The sequence below is a fragment of the Mya arenaria genome, chromosome 6 (assembly GCF_026914265.1).
Source record: "Mya arenaria isolate MELC-2E11 chromosome 6, ASM2691426v1".
Lineage (NCBI taxonomy): Eukaryota > Metazoa > Mollusca > Bivalvia > Myida > Myidae > Mya > Mya arenaria.
In genome coordinates, this window is record NC_069127.1 from 76,704,081 (window position 1) to 76,727,640 (window position 23,560).

A 23,560-nucleotide genomic window follows, 5' to 3' on the forward strand; every position below is an offset into this window, starting at 1 on the left:
CAAATCAGATCTGTAAAACTTACATCAAGATCACCTTCTCCAATATCCGCGTATAGCCGTTCATCATCCCATTCATCAGTACATGTTCGCTAATGAAAAAAAAACAGATAAGCAAATTTGTAATATCATATATAAGTTAAAAGGTTTATATTTAATATACAGGAGCATTCAACAAACACGGACTACAAATATACGTAGAAGAAATACTCACCAATTCATTATCAGTATAATCGTTTTCTGAATGTGTTGCATGTCGTTTCTCTGTAAGAATATGAAATAAATTGTTATAAAAATTCATAATCCGAGATTTTGAATGAAATAAGTGGGATTATTCCCTCATTTGTATATACAAACTTATTTTACATAAAGCCCGATTGTCTGATTTAAAAAAGCTTAGGACGATTTTTACATCTACATATTAACATATTGTCGTGACAATACACGGATATCGATTGATAATATTTTGTTTTGCATTTTAGTCAATAAGTAAATGTGTAACGATTTATTAAGTGTTTGCTAACTACTGTTAATTTTCTATCACTTGAGCTATGCTCCTTATGGTTCATTATTTTATGGGTTATACATATGCTCCTTACGGATGTCACTTCACTTTATTTACAGTTTATTATATATATATGCTCCTCACCAATGTTAGGTAACTACATGTCTTCCACGAGTATTACAATACTTTGTGGCGATTATTTTCTTAGTATAAATAAATAGTATGTGTCAGTTATAAGGCCTTATGTTAAAAGGTTTAACAAAGGGACAAATATTACACTAGTTAAAGTTAATGTTAACATTAAAGATATTGTAAGTGAAATTATGGAAAAGTTTGATTGTTGTAAACTGAAGGATGAATTAAAAATATTTGTGTTTTTATTCTCATGATATGTTAGACCATAAAACAATTTTCAATGTGACGTAAAATATAGTTTAGTCATGTACGAAATCAAAATTAGTGTGGTCAATTGGTCTATAAATCAAAGACCTATAGTAAACGCTGCCATATGTTATGGTGCCGTAACCCGAGATTGAAGGGATGTGAGTGAAACCCGTGAATAGGCTAAGTGTGAAAAAGAATGTGCTAAAGGTGACATGATGGAAAATGGGAAAAAGTGTTAGAGAGTAAACAATAAAACGTATGTATTTAAAACAAAATGTTAAAGGATGTGTTAAGTGAAAAGTTTAGAAAAAAACGTGAAATTATAAGGTCTTAATTTGTGTGTATTTGAAATTAAAATCAGGTGAATATGTCAAGTAGTTAAAATAGAATTGGCCTTGGGTGCTATGGGGGTTTACGATGCATGTGTAGAAAACATGTGTTGTTTGGTATTAGTTTTATAAAGAATAAACCCCAAAATTTCAAATGTTTGACTCAATAGATGTGCCATATTTTTTTGTATTGTGCTAAAATAAGTTTCTATCCAAACAATTCATTTTCTTTTAGCATGTACTTCGGACTTTAATACTTTTGTCAAAAGAGGGTCGTTTCGATGTAGAATACTTAAATTGGTAACTTTTCCTTCAAAGAATGCATGAGGCAAAAATGTCTATTTACTGGTTGTATTGCACTAAATTACACAGAAATGAAGGGCTTGTACAGAATCATATTCAAAAGTTATACGAAGAATCTATAATTAACATTTCTTGTTATTGTAAATGAAGTAATAAATAACGAGCGGCAAACTATAGGCAGATCACCAAATTCGAAAAGCGTGCATGTAATCGAATGAAATATAACTTTAAAATTTAAATAAACAAGCTGCAATCTTTATTTTTAGGTTATGAACATAAAGCGAATTAACTTACTGGTTCCTTTTTCTGCTGTTGTTGATTTGTAATCGGTTCGCAATAACTCTGAGTCGGACTCAGAACGAGGTAGAAACCTTCCCAAAGGTGTATTTTCTGTAATTGCGAAATCGTTTGTGTCAAACAGTACAATATAAATTACACAGACAGACCCCTGCAGTCTAACATTTAACAATGCCTCTATATAAAGGTAAAATCAGAACGTACAACGTACAAATCAAAACAGACATACTAGTCTGTGGAACATGAGTTCGGTTGGCGATTCAACAATATTTTTTTTAAATCTACAACATTTATGCGAAAATAAATCTTTAATTAGAAAAATAATAAAAGCTTAATGGAAGTGGGTATCTAATTTAAGGCAAAATATAAGAAAAAATACAAACTAAAAAAGCCATTTCAAAAACTAAATGACCATATACAGAACTCTGCTAAAACGAATTAAGCCTCCAGCCTGAGCAGCATGTTGTTTGTTGAGTTTTGTGCTGTTGCTCCATGTTTCTTGTTTGTGATTATTTGTTTTTGTGTTCTATGTCTGTGCCATTTAACGGGATTTGTACATTAAAATTAAAAAAAATGGGCCATATATCACTCGTCAATAATCTAATGATGTACCATATTGGAGTTTGATCTCCTTGTTTTTCCTGCCTTTTGATTTTCTATCAGAACTAGTAGTATTGTAACTTAGGCTTGAATACAAGTTTAAATTAAATGAATTGTTAATTACATGGAACTGTCTATGTCAATTGCGCTTAGCGTTAAATCGAATTAACTTAACATGAGAACCTAACAAGGATCTTTGATAAATAATAAGGTAAAGCATACCACTTTGATCGAACATTGTTCAATGTTGAAGTAATAAATTTATTCGAGGACTACATTGATATTTTTTTTTCAAACTGTACATATGGTCCAAATTTTATTACTGAATTTTCAAAAGTAATAAGGTAGGTCAAAAGGTAACAGTCAAGGTCATCCAAGGACAACATTGATATTTGTTTCAAAACTGTGTACATGGTTAAAATTTCAATAATGTAGCTTTAAAATTAAGAATGTAGGTCAGAGGCGGCTTTGACACCAGGGACATAATAAGAACAAACTTGACTAGAGGGTCATCATATGGCGTTACATATCAACAATCAAAGGTCTGGGCCATGTCGAATCAAAAAGGAATATTTTCAAAGATTTTCCGTTATAAGGCGGTAGGAAAATTGTGAATCCCAGGGCGTGGCAAATTTTGTTTCCAGGGCATATTATGATAAAAAAAATGATGGAGGACCACTGTATGCTACTGCATACAAAATATCAATGGTCTGGGCCTAGTGGTTTAAGACAAGATTTCCCTATATAAGTATGTAAGAAACTTGTGACCCCCAGGGCAGTATCAAAACGTCAAAGAAATCCGGTCGTAAGTCTATATGCTAATCATGAACCCCAGGGCTTGGCCTGTTTTGCCATTTGAGGCAAAACTTTAACAAATTTAGCGGAGGACCACTGCGTGATACTCCCTATAAAATTTCAAGGGTCTGAGCCTAGCGGTTTTAGACAAGATTTTCAGAGATTTTACTTTTATAATTATATGCGAACCTTGTAAACAAGGATGGTAAATAAAAAATATCGAGGGTCTTGGCCAAGCAGTTTCAGACAAAAAGTTTTTTCAAAGATTACCGTATGTAAGTATGTAAGAAACTTGTCCAAATATCTTATCTCAGGGCCCGATGGTTTTTGTAAATAATTATTTCAAATAAGGTTTCCCTTGATTGCCATGGTAACCAGACTTCTACATGGAATTTAATTCTTTGAACAAAAATAAAAGCGCACCACCCAAGAAACAACGCTCTAAAGTTTCATCAAAATTGGCCAGGCTTTTCAGTACTGAAAAGACTAACCTTTGCACAAACCATCCAAGAGCATATTCCCAGCGCCCGTGTGTCCATGCTTCATAAACAGTTTTGTAAGTACTGGATACCAATTCGAATGTTTTCCAGACACTCGTTCCAGTAACATTTCCGAAGCTTCAATGGCTCCTTTGTTGTTCATCACGCATTCTATTTCTTCCTTGTCGTCCGATATCAAGAGATCATGGTACAAAAGATGTGCCATTATTTCTCGAGGATTAATCATTTCTCGAAGCTGTGGCATCATTACTGATACGTAATTTCTTTGTTCCGTGTCATCGTCAACATCTTGGCGTCTTATTTTCTTCAGGAGACTAATAAATTCTGCATCAGAATAAAGTGGTTTAATTATTGGAAGTACTTCATAATTTAAGTCTTCACAAATGAAACTCAATGTACTGACATGATTCACATTAAGAAATACAAGTAAAGTTATAAATGATAAGTAAATATGCCTGTTAAAATCCTACCTCTACCTATATAAAGGTCGAGATATGCCCTCCGTCCGACCTACTTTGAATTAGCAAAACAGGAGATAGTTGATTATCGCTTGTGTGTTTGATTTTGTTCAATTATGGTTTGCGAAAATGACTAGTTTGCCGTTCTGTCTTTTTTTATCGAAGTGATTTGTTTTGTTTATGTATGTGCTTTTAAACGAATAATATCATTTATTTTTTTATTTTTTTTGGAAAACTCCTTGGTCTGTTTTCTTTTAATTACGCTAGTGAAACTGGTTTTGTTTTAAACATGTTGCCTCTTTATGGATTTAATTGTGTATGATTTTTTCCTCTATGACCGTTTACCCATCTTACCTTTGTGAATTTGTCGGAACAAACGGCATTCTTTGTAAAGTAACTTTACATATGCATGCCTAAAACGGTAGAGCTTTACGATTACCGGTGTGCAATAATAACTAGAGGTTTTAACAAGTTTGGCAATGAAAGTCCGAGTTGGACTTAAAGAGAATTGCAGTTTATATAAATTTCTGGACTGATACTAAATAGGCCTTAACTATTTTCCCAGCAGGCACAAAACGTTTATACGACGTCTAATGACCTTTTTCTCTTTTAATGACTTTATCCGACGGTGGGATCTTACCCATTTCAGATCTTAAACCGACCGAGAGCGACCGACCCTTTACCAATGTTGACCTTTTATCAAACGTAATCTTACCGTTATGCTACCTAATTATGCTTGAAGCGAGCCCTACTACCAGCGAAAAAAATCAGGTAAATATAAACGGACAGCAATTTGATTTGATTTGAGTTTCAATATGTTGTTTATAAATAGTTTTGAATGTTTGAAACAAACAAAAAAATGGTGGCATTTAACAAAATGTCTTCAAAAAATAATACAAAGTGAAATTATATATATCGGAGGTAAATATGCCTTAGAATTAGTTGTCGATTATAAACGATAAAATATTTAATTGGTAGACTTATTACGCACGAACTCATACATATTTACTCCATGTCATATTATATAATAATGTATACTACTTAATCCTTTTTTTGTGTTTTAATTTCCATTTAACACCCTTTCCTTCTTTGCCACCGTTAGGGTAAAAAAAATTTTTTTATATGATTTCGGTTCAATGCAAGGGAGCAAGAAAGTTGGCGAAGGCATAAATGTGAATGACCACGGCGCCTTTGACACAAACCAGGTTTTATTCAGTATTTTCTTTCCTTACGGTAATGGTACTTAATTTTGGGATTCCATTCAGTATATTGTCTGTCATTGTTGGTGATGATGTTTTTGAGAACATTTTGAAACAAAATATATGGATTCCGGATGCAGACGACCGCACAGTTTGTTTAATCTGCGACAGCAATGATTTAACGACTATTTGCATCCGATTCCTTAGGGAAATCATATTTAAAAAGCTATTTTTTTTTGGTATCAATGAATCATCCTTTCGCAAGGCGAAACGAATCTTTTGAAAGGAATTGTAAAATATATAATAAGCGACGACATTCGGATATTTAAGGAAAACGACTATATTTTGGGTTTCAAAAGTACCTTTAGAGGCCTTGTGGTTTCAATTCATATAAACTTATAGACATTTTTCGAAAAAAATGTAGAAAATCGACAAGTAAGACATTTAAATATAGTTGCAATACCTTATTTAAGTAAATTCACGGCAATGGAGTTTGTACAGGACATAAACTAAAGCTTTGTGTTCCCCAATCTACCATGAATACGGCGGCGTTTCGCGCGTTCATCTGTTATGACGTTCGATGTAAATGACGGAAACGTTATGCAGGCAAGTAAAAATAGTCCTGCAAAGTTTACGTTACGGATAGACGTTGGATTTTGGTCGGTATTCTGACGTTGTTTTTTAAAAGGAATAGACGCCGGCGTCGCAAATAAATTCAAACGTCGATCCGACTTCGATTCGACGTCGCGTTCCTGCTTGGTGGTGTGAAACTGGTAATTATCTATAAAGATCGTTTTTCATACCCTTATTCTTGTTTAAAAGTACACTTTGCCTTATGTTTAAATTATGCTGAACTACACTACAACATTCACGTACATAACTAGTGGTCATTATCAGATTTTTTATTATCTATGGCAATAGATTTTGAAGCACATTCTAGCCGCGTTAACATACTGGATTTCTCAAGAGCATTTAGGAACTCGCGCCATCGACCTGGATCTGATGAAGACTTTATACAATCCAGAAGCTGGTCTGTTGCAAGTGCTGGATCAATATCTCCAATTTTTCTTATTTTTTCTTTTTCGCTTTCACCTGAAAAACAGTTTATACTTTTAATTTGATACACAAATTATATTAAAGGTAAAATTATCTGTCACATATTTGAATTATATTATTGGTTTTTGTACATTTGCAGTAAGCCACTATAGTTGATAGTAAAAGGAGGTTGTGACACGCGACGTGAACGTGCACTTAAACGTGTAGTACCACATATGTTTGAAAGTTGCAGTTGAGTTTAAAGGTCGTTTGCGAACTTCTTCATTAAACTTGTACATGTAGACTCGAAGATACCCGCATGTATGACTTTCCTCGAATCTCAAATTTAAATCTAAATGTGTACAATGAAAACATTTTTGGACGAAGTAGTGCATAAAATGCAGCACTCTCTTTATTTGTCTGTAGAATATACGTTATAATTGTTACTTACTGTTTTAAACCTAATATGCATGTACATATACTAATTAGACTCAATTTTAATTTAAGAAGAAATCAGTCTCTTATTTTAAAAGCCTTGAAAGGTTGAAGTTGCCCTTGTTATACAATTGTGTTTCCCACCAAAAGTAAAAGAACAAAATGCTATTATATTTGTTTGAAGGCAAGACAAGGGCTCACTCTTCATGATCTCAGATTGTAAGGAAATACAAGTGTACTCAAGTTCTAACAGTGTCAGAGATTTGAGATACAAATATTTCAATAAGCATGAACAAGAATAAGACCCCTACAAATGTTAGGGTTAGGGATCGTTTTGTTTCATTGGTTTTAGAAATTGTTTGACGTCATATTTAGATGGCTTTTCTTTTCACTTAGAAAGCACCAGACAAGTGTAATCAAGCCCCCCTAGGTCCGGGGGTATATCGGGGATAGCGAGGAAAATTTCCACCTTCCAGGTGGCTCCGCATTGCCGAATGAATGCGGTGGTTTTGTTTTTGCTCTAGAAATAGCGGTGGTATAGGCCTTGAGTAGGATTTCCCGGAATGCGGGGTGTAGGCCTTAAATTGGATGTTCCCAGGATGCGGGGACATTTTGCGGTGATTTTACCAGCAGTTTGTCCCCACAGGACGTCGATGTTTACCTTGGATTGGCTGGACCGAAATTCAAAGTTCCCTCTATTCCCCGGACCGATGGGGGCGTGGTTACAATTTACTTGTGCATAAAGTGCAGTAAAATATAATGTTAACTTTAATCACTGTTATTCTACACGGGTTTAACAATAAATCATTACACTGTAACATATTTACTATAATATAAATATATTGTGAACCACAACATAACTGTTGTTTTTTATATATACTTCCAAGATTGCATTGTCCAGGGCAAACGTTTTCTTGGTATGTCTCACTCTGCCTTATTTATTTTGGCAATTATGCGTCAAGCCCTTAGATGCTGTATTCATCTTACAACTATAAATATGATTATCGGACGTGTTTACATGGCATTTATACTAATATGAGGAAAATAAGTTGTTTTGAATACAAACGTCAATTAAAGGTAAACGTTAACACGCTTTTAAAACGTATTGAATTCAGATGATTTAATTGTTGAATGCAACGAAGTGTTTCATAATACTCGAAACACTGCCCTAATCCGAAACATATGCCATTAAAATATTTATAAGATTTAAGGTTGAGCTTTAGAAATCGACTGAGTGCATGTAGAGTTAAACAACATACTCGAAAGTACCAGAATTCAATTAAAATCAGACTTTAAAACATACCACCTGGAATAATGTTTTATTTACAAAATCAGTTCATGTAAGATGTAGCACCCTCACTTTTAAACTGCGTCTTTTACACTAAGCCGTTCAATCGTATAGTTATAAAGTCAAAACAACCACGTCCCGGGTCGCCTTGGTGAGAAGCGAGAGCGCAGTGGTTAGCGCACTCGCTTCTCACCAAGGCGACCCGGGTTCGATTCCCGCCTGGGCGCATGTGAGTTTGGTTAGTGGTCACCAAGCCGGACAAGTGGGTTTTCTCCGGGTACTCCGGTTACCCCCACAACACAAGACCACACTCTCGCGCAACATCGTGCCAACGAGAGTGATTAATATAAGTTGTAATAGCTTGTTTCACAATCGTTGTAAAATTAAATAAAGTTAAAACTAACCACGTCCGATGATACAAGTTTTATTGTTAGCAATTATTTATTTCTTAGTTTCAATTAATTTGTTCTATTAACAAAGAGCAAAGCTGACTTTGAGATCTTAAGCTGGCAGACTGCCTAATCTCAGTCCGTATACCTGAAGATTTAAACCCAGTTACATTCTCGACTATCCTAACGAGAAGCAGACTCCAAACTCCTCCTTTTAAAATCCGGATACAGTAAGTGTTTTATATTTCACAATTGACCCAAATTGCAGTTGACCAATCTGAAATGTTTTCTATTTCCCCTTAATAGTTTAATGAGATCATGTGATACAGTTAATCTCACGTGACAATAACCAAAGTATCTTACTGGCTATCGCCACAAAAAGGAGCTTGTCAATCGATATATTTAGTGACGTCAAAATGGACTAGACCAAACCCCTTTGATAGGATTTTAGTAAAGAAGGTAAAATAGCCATTAGCGATTGACCTTAGCCGTTGCTGATTGATCTTCGATGGTACCAAGTAATGTATGAGTTTATCAGAAGGCAGATCATTTGATAATTATTATCCAAGCCTTAGGTCCGTTATTAACATATGATAACGAGATTAACTGTTCCATATATTCTTAGAATACCAAAATGAAACCTGCCGGTAACGGTAATGAAGCTCCAATGAAAATAACGCTATGGCATGTTGACCACTTAGTAGCTAAAGACACGAGTAATAACCTTAGCAGATTGGCGAGGGTCATTGTGTTACAAAGAGTATGTAATAAAATGCGTTTATTGAAAGTAAAACACACGTATAAAAACATGGATATGAAATGGAAAACTCCTATAAACTGAAAACACTCATTGCACTCCTTGCAGTTCTTGTGTGATCTCATTGGATCTATAAATTGTATAAATAATATACTACAGGGGAGAAAGCTCAGATATACAATAGATAATTATTTCATTTCGGTTTTCTCCCTTCTGTCGGTGTCTCTAGCAGTGAAATTAACTAAATGGTCGAACTATACCAAGAAGCATTGTTTGTTATATGGAATAACATAGATCCTGTATCTTTATCCATTTATATACGAGATTTCATACATGTATTGGCCTTCATACTCCAACTTCTTAATAAGCTTGGTAATTTTCCCCTGTATTACTATGTTTTTGTGTGCAATATTCACCCCTGCGTATGTGAGTTTTATGCTAATGAATATTTATAATGATTCTCTAAATGGTCTAAATATGTACATTTGTAAATAATTTATGTGTTTTTGCTGTCTGTTCAAGCTTTGTCTGAAAATGAAGGAGTATTTCATGTACTACAACTGTGCTTACATTTTCTTAAAATTAAGTAAACAGGCATTGTAGAATAACACACTAGAATACAAGTTTAGTTGAATCTGAATACCACTATCAGTGCTTTGAATAACTGCATGCAATGTTGTGAATTATATGTGTATATCCTTCTATTATGTTTGCTCAGTATTTCATTACTCACCGATTAAAAACAGCAAGTGTAAAATTTGTTTCGGAATCAAACGAAGTCGAATATCCCCTCTGTAAATTTCGACCAGCTTTAGATATTCCGGTTCTTCATTCTGTAAAATTTAATCAATATAAATATTTCAACATGCTTTATTTTGAATAACTATTGTTATAACACTAGTGCTTAAAAAATTATGAGGGTCAAAACAAACTTGTGCTCTGTAATCAGTAGTGGTAGCACATCAGGCATGCTAAAGATATATAAAGATTAACTACTTTTTATCTGAAACAACGAGCGGAGCTTTTATTGAACCTGATTATGTAACATAGACGTCGCTTATTATTGAAAGAAATTGACATTTAAGGCAACTGTTATAGATCCTGAGCGTTTATGGCAGCCTGATATCATTATCAAGTTGTAAACAAAATCTTTAGACGACTTTTCCTCACGAACTGCTTGACCGAATGATCTTATTCTTGATCTGAAGATTAGTTGCATTGACCTCTCACCGCCTGCTGCAAGATCCTCTTCGAATTGTTTTCCCATCATATTGTATGTCACTTCATGGTCTGACAGGCATGGTATTCTTTTTGGCTTGATACGATGTTAGCAAATTGATAAAAGACAACTTTAACAGAATGCAATGCAAAATGCAGCTGTACTCATATTTGACACTATCTTTTAATAATAAGCGACGTCTAGGTTAAATCTTAATGTTTAACATCATTACTTATCAGTTTAACATATTCGTTCCAACATATATGTTTCGAGATTAGTGTAGAGAGGTTAACTCCACCCCAGCAGTCCGTTTTTGTTATGAGTTAACTTATGTCGTTATATAGTTAGCTAAAAGTCTTTTGTATGAAATTATATCTAATATAAATAAACCATTTGTACGGATGTGCTTTTTGTTTTTTTACATCGTATTATGTTATTTAAATTAACTATATAACGACATAAATTAACTCACCATGATGAGAAACGATAAACTTCTCAGAAAGTTATATAATAAACTGAATGTTTTAAAACAAATTGATAAATAATATATATATATATATATAAACCAGTTTAATACATCACCCCATACACAACATCGTACATACATGTAGACTACCTGAGCTAAACGAATGACAAGTGCATGGATAGCAAAAGTGACATAACAAAAACGGACTGCTGGGGTGAAGTTAACCTGTCCACACTAATCTCGTTGAATATATGTTGATAAGAATAATTATGTTAAACTGATGTTATGAATACTAATGATACATATGAAAGATTAGTAGAAAGAACGATAAAGAAATGAAGTTGAAAGAGAAAAGTTCGAAATGGCCTAGTTGTGGTATGAACTTATAACTTATGTTAAGAAAGGTTTGGTTTGACTGCTGTAAGCCTGACCATGACAATTAGTGTCTTGTAAAATTCAATTGTTGCATTCTTTATACCGAAAAGTAGCTGTTGGAAAGAAAAGTATCAAAATGTTGGAAATTGGTCGAATCATACCTTGTGTGAATGTGATAGTGTGGACAAGTTAAAAAGTAATGGTATGTGTAATAGTAGGTGTCCTCAGTATCTTCAAATTGGCAGTAAGTTTTTTACTATTTTTCGTTTTTAGGTAACTACAATGCATGCGCAGCCTTGATGAACGGTATGTTTGCGGTCTCTATCGTAGCAGAAATCAGGAACTGATTTGATATTCTTGTTTAGTGTATACTAGAAAGACGGCAAGAATGCGGATGAACCAACATCTTACGAAAGGGCATTCCATTCAGAAATAGTAGACGCAAGAAAGGAACAAGACAAAAAGTGAGTTTAAGATCATCAAGTTGGATGATTTACGAAAATTTATGATGTTGTGACGCCGTCTCTTGATGATATGTGTTCTGACAAATTTAACAGAATGAGGGAGTTATACATCTTTTAAACAAGTATTTTGTGTTTTCGTCGCAGAATTTTTATCAAACGATCAAGTCCTGTTTCAGTGTATCAATTTGCAAATGATACTAGTCTCGTTGCACCGGCAATTATTCTTGCAGCTTCTTTGTTGACCTTTTTACAATCATCCTTGTTATGTTATTCAAAACGACATCTGCTTCTTGTGTTTGTTAGGCTTTCTCGGAAGCTCGTCGTGTTCTTCCGCTATATATTATAATTTCGCTATGAAAACATGGAGGATCTTGTGTGCTAAAAATAACTATTTTGGTTTGGATACATAACTTACAACGATTCTGAAACTGTTTTGTGAAATAATCTCCATATGTTTATATATCGGAATGGAAGCAATAATCCCAGTTAAAGATTAAGTCAGTGTTCAAGAACAATGCATGTTTGCCATATGAGTATTTCCAGATATAACGTTAAAAGTGCAAAACAGAATATGTATCGATGTGAAATATACAGTATATGGTGTAATGAAAACGTATTAACTGCTCAAGAAATGGGTCGCCGACACCACTTTCAACAAACAGCCATTTAAGGAAAACGGGAATAGTCCAAGCAATGACTCTGAAAACTCAGTAAAATGTGTAAATTAGACGAGTAACTGAGACAAATTATTAAATTATTTGCACAAAGAAATAACCTTTTGAAAAAAAGTAGGTTAGTTCATGTCTAGATAAAAATCAGCCGTTGTTATACCGCCTTAATACCAGTTTCAACCGCAATCCAAATTAAGTTGTGCATTTAAGAATATACTAGTTTTGACATAATAATTCATGCAATTTTAGCAATAATATTACTTGTTCTGGCGTTAATCTTGGTTTAATAGGCCCTCCAAATGTTATTAATCAAAACCATTTTGTAAGCGTCTGCAGATAGAAGACGACCTCAAAAAGTTATACTAACCCTCTTTTGCCATGATATTTAGTCAAGTTAGCTTAATGTTATTTGCGTTTATATACAATATTTATATAAAAAACTACAGAAACAAATTTGGAAATCAAAACATAAAACATAAACCCCCGTTCAATGACACAGGGTCAACACCAATGATAAGCACAGAAAAAATCCACTACAAACCAGAAACACGGATCAACAACACAAAACCACACGACCAATACACTACATACATAATATATACAACAAGCAATTTTATTAATAAGTTTAAACATTTGTTACTTCAATAATAAGGGTAACACAATGCTTTGTGATAATCATTGCCCAAATATGTTAATGTTTTATTTTACAAAAATGTTTTCGTCACATTGCGGCGATTTTAGTTGTAACGGTCATTATTTGAACTGAATTCAGACGTAAAATTATTTTTTGTGCAATATTGCCAAGGTCAAAAGTATTTTATTATGACATAATTTAACATACTCTCTTATAAATACAACCGTTTCAAATGATACCAGAACCATAAGGCGTCCCGGGCATATAAAAAATCGCATCATTATCTATCGAATTTCTGAATTGATGATTTTTGTTAGCCTGTTTTGACATCAAAATGTGTTAAAATATCTTTATTTCTCCAGTCACAAGAAAAGGTAACACACTAGATTTGAATGATAAAGACAATAAGTTGCCTATGTTTTATAAATGGCTATTAGCAAAATTGTTTTATGGAAATGGGTTTTAATTAAATGGCGATACATAAAGGGTTTCAATAATCGTTAAACAGACTTTTTCTCTTCATATATTGAGTTTCAATATCATGCAGCTCTGTCTAAGGACTATGCGATCAATTATATGTCCTTGAAAAAGAGTATACACCAATTATTAGGATTTTAATCTTTAAATCACAAAAGCCTAGGGTTATACGCAACCAAGTTATGCTGATAAATTGAAGCATTCAAGATACTGTTAAAGTGGCAATTGACAAAACAATGTTGCAGTTATTTAAACAGATTTAAAGATGCAATCTTACTCCCCCAAAAAAATAATAACCACAATTAATACACTTGTTTAAATATACCAAAAAGGATGAATAAATGTAAAAACAATGGTTCTTATTAAGGAAACCGAGTTTAATTGGGAAAAAAATGTGCAGAAAATAAGTATTTCTACCTACGATATTATATGGAAGTTAATATTTGAGTACTCACCAATCATTTAATATTTTTCAGTTTTCAGCTATTAAATGCACAGTTACAATCTTGTTATTAGTAATTTATATTTACCATAAATGCATTATTTAGTAAGAAGTTAAAGGTATATCACTCAAAACGTATACATGTGTATGTATTGATTGTGTATGTATTGATTTTGAATCAGAGTGCCACTTTAATATATTCATTCTCATTTGTTGTTGTAGTAGAAGAAGTAGTAGATGTAGTAGTAGTAGTAGTAGTAGTAGTAGTAGTAGTAGTAGTAGTAGTAGTAGTAGTAGTAGGAGGAGTAGTAGTAATAGTAGTAGTAGTAGTAGTAGTAGTAGTAGTAGTAGTAGTAGTAGTAGTAGTAGTAGTAGTAGTAGTAGTAGTAGTAGTAGTAGTAGTAGTAGTAGTAGTAGTAGTAGTAGTAGAAGTAGTAGTAGTAGTAGTAGTAGTAGTAGTAGTAGTAGTAGTAGTAGTAGTAGTAGTAGTAGTAGTAGTAGTAGTTGTTGTAGTAGTAGTCGTATATGCAGTAGTAGTAGTCGTATATGCAGTAGTAGTAGGTAGTGGTAGCAGTAACAGCAGCAGCAGTAGTAGTACTTTGTACAAAACAGTTTCACAATAAAAGTAAAAAAAATCACCGTCATTCTTGTCGAACTTAATTTACCATAGCAAAAGAAACAACACTTACGCGATATGGTCCTTCAACGTTGCCATATATTACTCCCTTCTTTTTCTCTTTGATTTTCTTTTTCAAGAACCCAGGGAACATTTTCACAAAAATAAAATGGCCTACCCCACAAAGACGGCGAAGCTACAGATAAAAAAAAACACAGTGTAACGATATCGGATGACAACGAATGAGATCCAATATGGTTATCATATTGAGGACATACCTCAGTTGTATATTGTTGACATTTAAGGTTTTTGTTTGCATTAGCTGATGCCTTTTTACAATCATATACAAAACAATAACATCAATATCAATCCAAAAGATTGAAAATATTAGAAGTAGTACTTTAGCGGTAGATTGTAGTAGTACATTTACAGAATATGTAAGAACTTAAACGTAAAGTTTAAATGGTGTCAAGTAAAACAAGGGAAAGGGCCAAAAAAGAGGATTTTTATAGACTGGTAGTCTGCATTTGGTAGATTGTTTTGTTGTTTCCAGGATTAGAAAGCTCATTTCCTTATATGTAAACAGTTTTATGATATCTATTTTGCGGTCAATATCTATTTGCGCAAGTATTTTTTTTCAAAATTTTGAAAGAATGGAATAACTTGCCGGTATTTTTTGGTAAAAAATACTTTATACAGGAATCTCGAATGAATGTTTATTTGGTATCGAGTGTATTAAACGAGTCCATTTTAAAAACGGTAAGGACGAGGCAGCCGTTTTTTACGTTTTTAAAAAAATTAGTAAATCAATTTGATACAATATTTTCACTAATTTGATATTCTATTTATAACATATAATTCCATAAGGTCGAAATCTAGGCAAACATGCTTTCAAAGAAACTGCGTGACGTCCATAGGAATCACGCGAGTGTGTACATGTCATTTGACAGTTTACCGATTGTCAAAGTCACAATCGCTTTCAATAGTGCAAATTTGGTTTGAAGCTTGTGGATTACAGCATGGATTTTTTGTCAGTTTGATGATGGGAACATGAACTAAGTAGCGTGAATTGGAGCACCAAAAATATTTTAAAATCCACCAGACAAAGTCAGATTTGATGTTGAATCGTGTGCACTTGAGCATTATAAGCAAATTTTATAAACTGTTCATTTTGCATGGAAGTAGACGGGGTATTTTCACTGGAGAAAAAAATGTTGGATACTTCCTTTTGTGTTGATTTGGATTTATGTGGCTATAGTTGTTCATAGATGCAATGTTCTTTTTTCCTATATGTGCGTAATCTTGTTCGCAGGAACATTGTTGTCATTCAATATCTGGACGAGGTATTTTCTGGCGCTGTGATTAGGGAGCCGATTGTTTGGATTACCTCCAGCCTTCTTCATCGTTCGTTTCATCGTCGAGATGAGTTTGTTGATACCGACAGGATGTGTCTTGAAACATCGTTTTTGATGTTTATTTACCTCTTGTAACATACTACAAAGAAACCAAAAACAAATAGATCTGCGAAAGTTTCAATAGAATGTAGACATATCCTTTAATATGTCTAGGTACTATCCGCGTTCGTTTTTTGTTTACTGTCTTCACAATGACGAATCAGCGTTGAAATATTCACAATATATGGACAACTGAAAAGGAATATTAGACCTCTCCCGCGTAGCACGCCAAAATACATCACTTCCTGAAGAAATAAACGTTGTGTTTATTGTCTTTTATCGCATTTATTTGTATTTTGATTATCATGATAACTGATCAGCAGCTTACGTAACGTTTGGTTTATAATTGGATGTAAATTTTATTTCTGCCTAGTTATTGCAAATTTAGGATTTGAATACAAACACTCATTAATCTAGGCAGTCAATTTTCTATCGTCGTCAGTGGTGCACTTAATATGCGCAATTACAGAGTATATAACAGAAATAGAAATTAGGTTTAATTAAATAAACACAAACGCTAAGTTTAAGACAAGGGCATGCATTGTATATGGATAATACTAGTTTTGAAAGTCATATCTTTGCTACGGTATAAGGCAGTATGTCTTTGCTTCGTTACCAAATGTTTTGTTTCGGTATAATTTTCTTTTATTACCAAACGTTTCTGTGTTCGTAATGTCGTTGCTTTGTTGCCAAACGTTTCTGTGTTTGGTATACCGCTGCTTAGTTGTCAGATGACTTATTTTTTGGTTTATCCTTGCACTGTTACTTTACGTTTCTGTTTGCAATGCTGTGTAAGTATTGCCAGGTTAAATGACCCTAGTGGATATACAAACCGTCGTAACATATAACGTATATTTGGGTTCGCTAATTCCGGAAAAAAATGCTTTTGATTATCAGTTCTTAGAACAAGTCCAAGTCCTGTTGAATAAATCTTATCTTTTCAATATTTTTTATTGACATTTTTGAATATACGTATTTTTATGTTAACAATACTGATAAACTCGACAGACACTCTACGAAGATAAATCAGGACAAGAAATACAAATATGTTATTCTCGTATCCAATCCTAGTTCAAACTAGCATTACATAAATAAAAGACTATTACGTATACAATATCATTATCAACAAATGGTGAGGATACCGCCTACCGCCAGCAAAACACGAGTACACGTGGTGGATTAAATCGGTTATCTCCTGTCCCTGTATATATCAATAAAAGAGCATTAAGCTAATAATAATACAATTGAAACTACAAGGACAAGTCACGTAGCATACGATTTGACAAAAAAACATTGTAAAAAGACACAAGGGCGAATACTAAACATACACTTAATGAGACACGTACAACGTACCATGACAACAAACAGATTACACAAACATCAAATTTACGTTATCTATGAATGTTTGGGAATCAGTCTATTTTTTTTATAAATAATGGGGGGGGGGGTGTAATTAAGCGTTAAGCCTAAAACATGCCTCGAGCAATTTTTCAACGTTACGACTCTTCGGAGCCAGTACCAACTTGACGAGAGTGAAAACACGGAAATCAATTAAATAATACAATAGCAACTATAAAGTCAAGCCAAATAGCCAAATATTAACTAAACCCGTTAAAAGGCACATGGCTTGGGCTTTAGGCTAACTGATATTGAATGAGAGAAACGCAAAGTACAAACAACACAATTTTTCAACACATGCATCAACATATCTTAATCAGTTAATGTTGGAGTAAACGCTTTGGAACATTAAAGTGAAACAGGAGTTCACTCGGGGTTCAGACTTTTATAACATTTGAATTTCTTACAGAAAATTTTAATCTTAATCAAGCCTTAGATGTATAACGACAATTGTGTCAAGTTGGTGCTAGCTGGTGCATGTCATCCGGTTAAATATTTAATGCGAACTATGGTGTTGTAAAATACCCCTTTGTTTAAAGATATTATATTGTTCTGACTTTACTTTTATACTCTTTTATTATCACTTTAGCAGTCCACTTAACTTTATAGTAAATCTTGAAGTCCAACATATATGTTAACTCAAATGTGTTTTGCTTGGCCTACGGATCTTATTTTATTTAACGATAAACACATTTTACTTCCGGCTTACCTTCGTGTAAATGGTACTTGATCAAATCAAAGTTCACTTTATAAGAGGGAAGCCTCTGATCTCCTGATCGTGTATTATTAATACGGTACAGATATCTCGGCGAGTGCATGGCAAGATAGAAGTATATCTTTCCTTAAAGTCAGGTAGTTACAGAAGTCTTGCATGCATACTTCGATTTGTAAATAAAAATATCATTATCATTCATAAGGGATTAACGGAAATATTCGAATTTCACACAGCTAAAGAAATAGCATTAAAGGGACAAGATACCAGATGATTCACTTACCAGACAAAAAGTCTATTTTCAAAAACTAACATAAAATTAAAATCGATCTGCACATCACATTGAATCTTTCTTTCTGTTGTATCAAATCGCGTACGACACTTGCTTTTTTCGCAGTTTTTGCACATTTTTATAATTTGAAAATTACAAAGGTTGTCTACCATGTAAATTTCAGTAAGTTTAAAAATAGCGTCAAATAAACAACAAGGAATGCAGATATTAATGAATCAAACAGATTAGAATTATACACATACAGTAAACATTAACTTAGGCAAGAAAATTACATTGATGCAAAACAAACGATGAAATTTACAATAACACTTACAAAACTTCGTGTTTCTTTTTACGGTTTATTGATTGAAACAGGAAGGCATCACCATAATTTGTACTTAATGCAGTATGAATGTCACGGAAAATGAATATAATTTCCTATTAGTTTTAGCCAATTATAACAATCTAAGGAGAAAAAAATAAGCCTTGTTTTGCCATTGGCCTACGAAACAAAGATTTATAACTTTTTGATGGCATCAGATTGTAGAAAAACTGCACGAAATATAAATAAATTGTTATATTTCATGCATATTAAATACTATCACTAACACTTCTTATTCATTTCTAAATACATTTCTATGTAAATAGGCAACATTTCAGATTGAATGATATGCCATTTTTAGCTTTTCACCTAATTGACAACCATACATTTCTTAAAATTTCGGCCGTTCCCTATGTGTTTGTCTATCAGGTCAAATAATGATAGTTTCGGTGTTGTTGATTCCATTGAGAATATTTTATGTTGATAGCAAAACTGTTCTAGTAATTGAGCATGATGTGATGTCTTTAAAGGAATCGTGCATACATGTCGTACTAGTGGCGCCATCAGTGTTTTAAATGTTTGCAAAATTGAGTTGGTTTACCTACTTAGAATGACAAAAACCAAATAGCCTCTGTCAGATACTCATTTAAGAATATTTGTTTAACAAGCCTATAAATCATTTAAATTGAAATCGCGTTTCTAACGCTTTTGAGAAGATATACCATTTGATATCGCTCTTTTTTTTCAATATGTGCTTATAGTAAGTAATGTAGTAAGATGTCTTATTTGAACGGTTGTTCGTTGTCATTGGCAATGTCAGTTTTTTGCAAGAAAGACACCTCTCCCTTAGCGGAAGAGCAGTTGTAGACCATCGTCGAATTTTGAGTACGGAACTTTGGACAGGTTTCAATTTATTTCATCATTAATAGACGAACATTTAGGGTAACTAAGATCATGGTAGATGAAGCTGTTTTCACCAGGGGCTTTTACGTAAATTGGAAAAAAAGGGGATAGAACGGACCATTGACGCGGTCTGCAACAACCTCTTGGTCCATCTATTATTTAACTGTGTCATGAAGTTACTGACAGTACTTTAAATTTGGTGAGCAAGATGCCGAATGCTGACCAATGTAGCCTAAATTGAAACCATGGTTGAATCCGTGTACTAGGTAGTCAGCCAACTTAAAGCGCATAAGAACCAAGCTTAAAATGGGAGTGTTTACTGTTCACCCGCTATTGAGGTTTGTGTTTGAATGATACGGGTTTGGCTTGGTGAGGTGCTACTTGGTCTTTGCTTGTGCATGCGCACTTTGATGCCGGGTGTTGTCCACGGCAGTAACCGCAAATGTGTAAGCACAGCTTGTTTTGGCACACTAACCTTCTGTTGAATGGCCAACATGTGTTTTTGAGAAACCGACTTGAGCGGTTTGTTTGTTTAGCCTTGAACGCGTGGAACGATAGGGCTGCTGGGTAGGTTTGGACATTGTGACAGCCATACCCTAGAACGCCATGTGAATATTCTCCCATGGTATAGGGAACCGCTCTCAAAACAAGCGAACCTGGATTCAAATAGGACAAATGACAGTTGGCCATTTCGATACAAGACAACTTACTGTTTCCGCATACTTAATAAGATTGGGCCCGTTTGGGAATATGGTAAGTAGATTGCAACGAAACGTAAGTAAGCTGCTGTCCACTGTTCGAGGAAGTGGATCTGCTTGTTGTTCTGAAGAACAATGCACCGTTGGGCTTTTTTGTTCATTTGGATGCAAAACTTGTGATCAGTGAATTTGTTCTTCCAAATTGTCATGAATTAAAGATATTTTAACTTGAGAAATAAAATGGTTGGTGAGCCATACCCTAACGAATCTTCATCCGAGGAATCACTGAAAAGCTGAAGAGCTTTGGAAGGTGGGGCACATGTTGTGCGGGAATATGATGATTTTCAGGCTCTTCTGGGCCTGGTGCAATGATTTCCGGTTGTGGATTTGGCTAAGTGTGGGTAGAACCTATGGATCAATCGGTGGTTGCTTTGTCCTTAACCTTCTTCTTGGGCGGTGGCGAGGCTCTTCTGAAAAGTGAATTATGGGGGTTAAGATAAACAGAAATGCAAAGATTAAGCGAAGCAAGTCCTCGGACAGTCCAAATATTACCAGGTGCCTTATCTTGGCTAGGTGCTTCTCTCGAAACAATGTGACATTACGGTTAAAACAGAAAAACACACACAAATAAGTGCGTGCTTAAACTATAACACAATAATCAAAATGCAAACGAATTTATTTGGCATAAGATGTGATTGGCACAAAGTTTATTATTGCAATTTTAGATACTGGTGCGCCATGACTCTACACCAACTCGCTGTGCATACCAGGGTTGTACGGGAATGCAAATACTCAGTATAACCGTAGGTACACTTATAAAATATCACTGTGAATAAATGGTCAGCACATTATCACAAAAGTAACACAGGAAAGAAATCATCAGGACGACTAACTTGGGACACTTAACCCTATTTAAACACTGGAAGTGTCGGCTGACTGTGTTGTTAATAGGAAACAAACAAATAACATTACGACGGGGACTGTGAACGCTGGAAACACCTCACGGAATATGTTAGAGATACCTAGTCTCCAGTAATCACATGTAAGCACCAGGTTAAAACCTTATATTTGAGATGACACGGTAAGCAACAAAATATGTCGTGGCTATGCAAACATTACTGCCGTAACATAGTAGACTGAGGGCACTAACAGTCATTTACATAGATTTAGGCTAATACAGTGCATTTTTGACCACACGCATATTATGGTAAAAAGATTTGTGCCCGTCATCAGATAGATTAACTTAATCGTCGGATAACGAGCCTACCGTTGTCCCATCGCTCCAAAACCCCTTAAAAGCTAGAAACGTAGGTGCTGTTCGTATTCTGTGTACAGTTTATTGGAAAATTACATGTTTAACATGACAGCAAAAATGCAGATCTTGCATGAGTTCGAGGATGTCTGTATCGATAGGTTTAGGGGATAAAGATGGATGGTACAGGTCATTTGTTCCAACAAATAACACGACGTTGTCCGGTTGAAATTAGGTTATTACTTCTAATTGCTTCCGTAAGTATTATATTTAAGCACATGGGTATCCCGAATAGCGAACCGAGCAAGAAGCCTGTAACAGAAATCTTAATCAAAGTCGTTGGACACTTGTAGATACTTCGTAGACGATGAACGAAAGAATGACCAAAGATCCAGATTCTACGACCCGCCATTAATTTGTGGACGTTGCGTGACCAAACGCTGAATGCCAAGGTAGAAGTGCAATATAAAAAATGTAATATTAAAATAGTATCCGATAATCCAATTATGTAGAGCACAATATCGTCGAAAACAAATGTTTGGGTTCATGCGATGTTCAGTCACGAAAAACACATAACCAATGGCGACTGATGTTCATTGGCTGGTTATTACACGCGATGACTGTCGGTCAATTGGATTGGTATGCGCTGTGCGCTAAATGTACACGGGTACTGATAGTCCGAAAACAAACTACATAAATATTTTGATACACTGACGTATTCTGATTCAAATCAAATTAGAAGACATGACGTAACATCGACAAATATGGCCAAACAGAACGGAGTTTAAGTCATGGACGTAAAAACAACATCGAATACCATTTGAGCGTATTTTCTGGAAATATCGACGTGTTTTTATTGACACTTTAAAATACTTACTCGCGAAAGTAGTAGTTGTCGATCTCCTTTATAGCATTGTGTATTTTTTTCTAATCGGTTTCGGTTATTGTTCGTTTTCGTCTGTGTATACGACGTTTTAAAGTATATTCTCCTACATCTTGGGCCTTTGTTTATAGTTGACATTGGTCCCATCCTTTATATCGTGAGTCAAAAAAGCCAAGTGAACTATGAACCTTATTTGTTAGTTAATTGTTTATAAGAAATATATAAATCGGGTGCTTGTTAGTGTAATTCAGACCTTTTATTTACTGTTAGATTCAAATAACATTTTCTGTAAATGTTGGTTCCCGATTTTGTTTTGTACATTTTACGTTGATGCTCGGAAAATGATATGCACATTTTTTTCAAAACTGGAGGTTAAACCCGTCACCTTTTAAAATAGCTGAGAATATAAATTATCTGAGGAAACATTTGAATTATCGTTTTTAAACGGCTAACTATATTATGTTTTACTTAATTAACATTTCATGTAAATCTTTTGGATGGAATCAGCCGTCCAACAAGTTTTTAAAGCGTATTTGCCTTGGCCTGGTAACACTTCCAAAAGAACGACTGAAATCAAAGAAACAGATGGTAAGAATATTTCTAAGTCGTGCCCGAAACTATATTGACAAAAACTGAAATGCAACAATTGTTGTTTTATTAAATATATGTTGTTTTTTTACTTCTTTAGGGTCGTACACACTATATCCTAGTCAATAAGTGTCTGGACAGCTTTGAATAACTTTGGATTTAACAATATTTATTCGGATATTTCAATTACAAATTGTGCTCAGTTTGCATGCAACAAAAGAAAATACAGAATAGATAAGAAGGCTTAAAAGCTTATCTATGTCTCGTTTCTGTCATTCCTGTCAAACTGCTTATAATGGTTGTTAAGCTGTTATGTAATATCGAGTATTAACAAAAATGCGATATGATTAATAAGATGGGGGATGTGACACAAGAGAATGGTAAAGTGGAGTAAGCGAATAATATCGAACCAATAAAAGGATAAAACAACGATGAGAGTTGGGG

General features: G+C 34.2%; 1 protein-coding gene across 1 annotated transcript; it reads right to left on the bottom strand.

Moving 5' to 3' along the window:
- Positions 1-3,696: 3,696 nt before the first annotated feature.
- Positions 3,697-14,812, bottom strand: LOC128238060 (uncharacterized). The gene is made up of 4 exons (XM_052953636.1): positions 14,709-14,812; positions 10,005-10,104; positions 6,322-6,459; positions 3,697-4,034 (listed from the first exon to the last, which is right to left on the bottom strand). The coding sequence occupies exons 1-4, from the start codon at positions 14,787-14,789 to the stop codon at positions 3,697-3,699; spliced, it is 657 nt and encodes a 218-aa protein (XP_052809596.1). The 5' UTR covers positions 14,790-14,812.
- Positions 14,813-23,560: the final 8,748 nt, after the last annotated feature.

What these genes read in the sequence shown, in the direction of transcription:
- LOC128238060 (XM_052953636.1), bottom strand. Translation starts at nt 14,789, where the DNA reads ATGTTCCCTGGGTTCTTGAAAAAGAAAATCAAAGAGAAAAAGAAGGGA. An exon ending in ACGTTGAAGGACCATATCGC is followed by an intron (nt 10,105 to 14,708) that starts GTAAGTGTTGTT and finishes TAAATTTTACAG; the next exon opens with AATGAAGAACCGGAATATCT. An exon ending in ACACTTGCTGTTTTTAATCG is followed by an intron (nt 6,460 to 10,004) that starts GTGAGTAATGAA and finishes ACTGTTTTTCAG; the next exon opens with GTGAAAGCGAAAAAGAAAAA.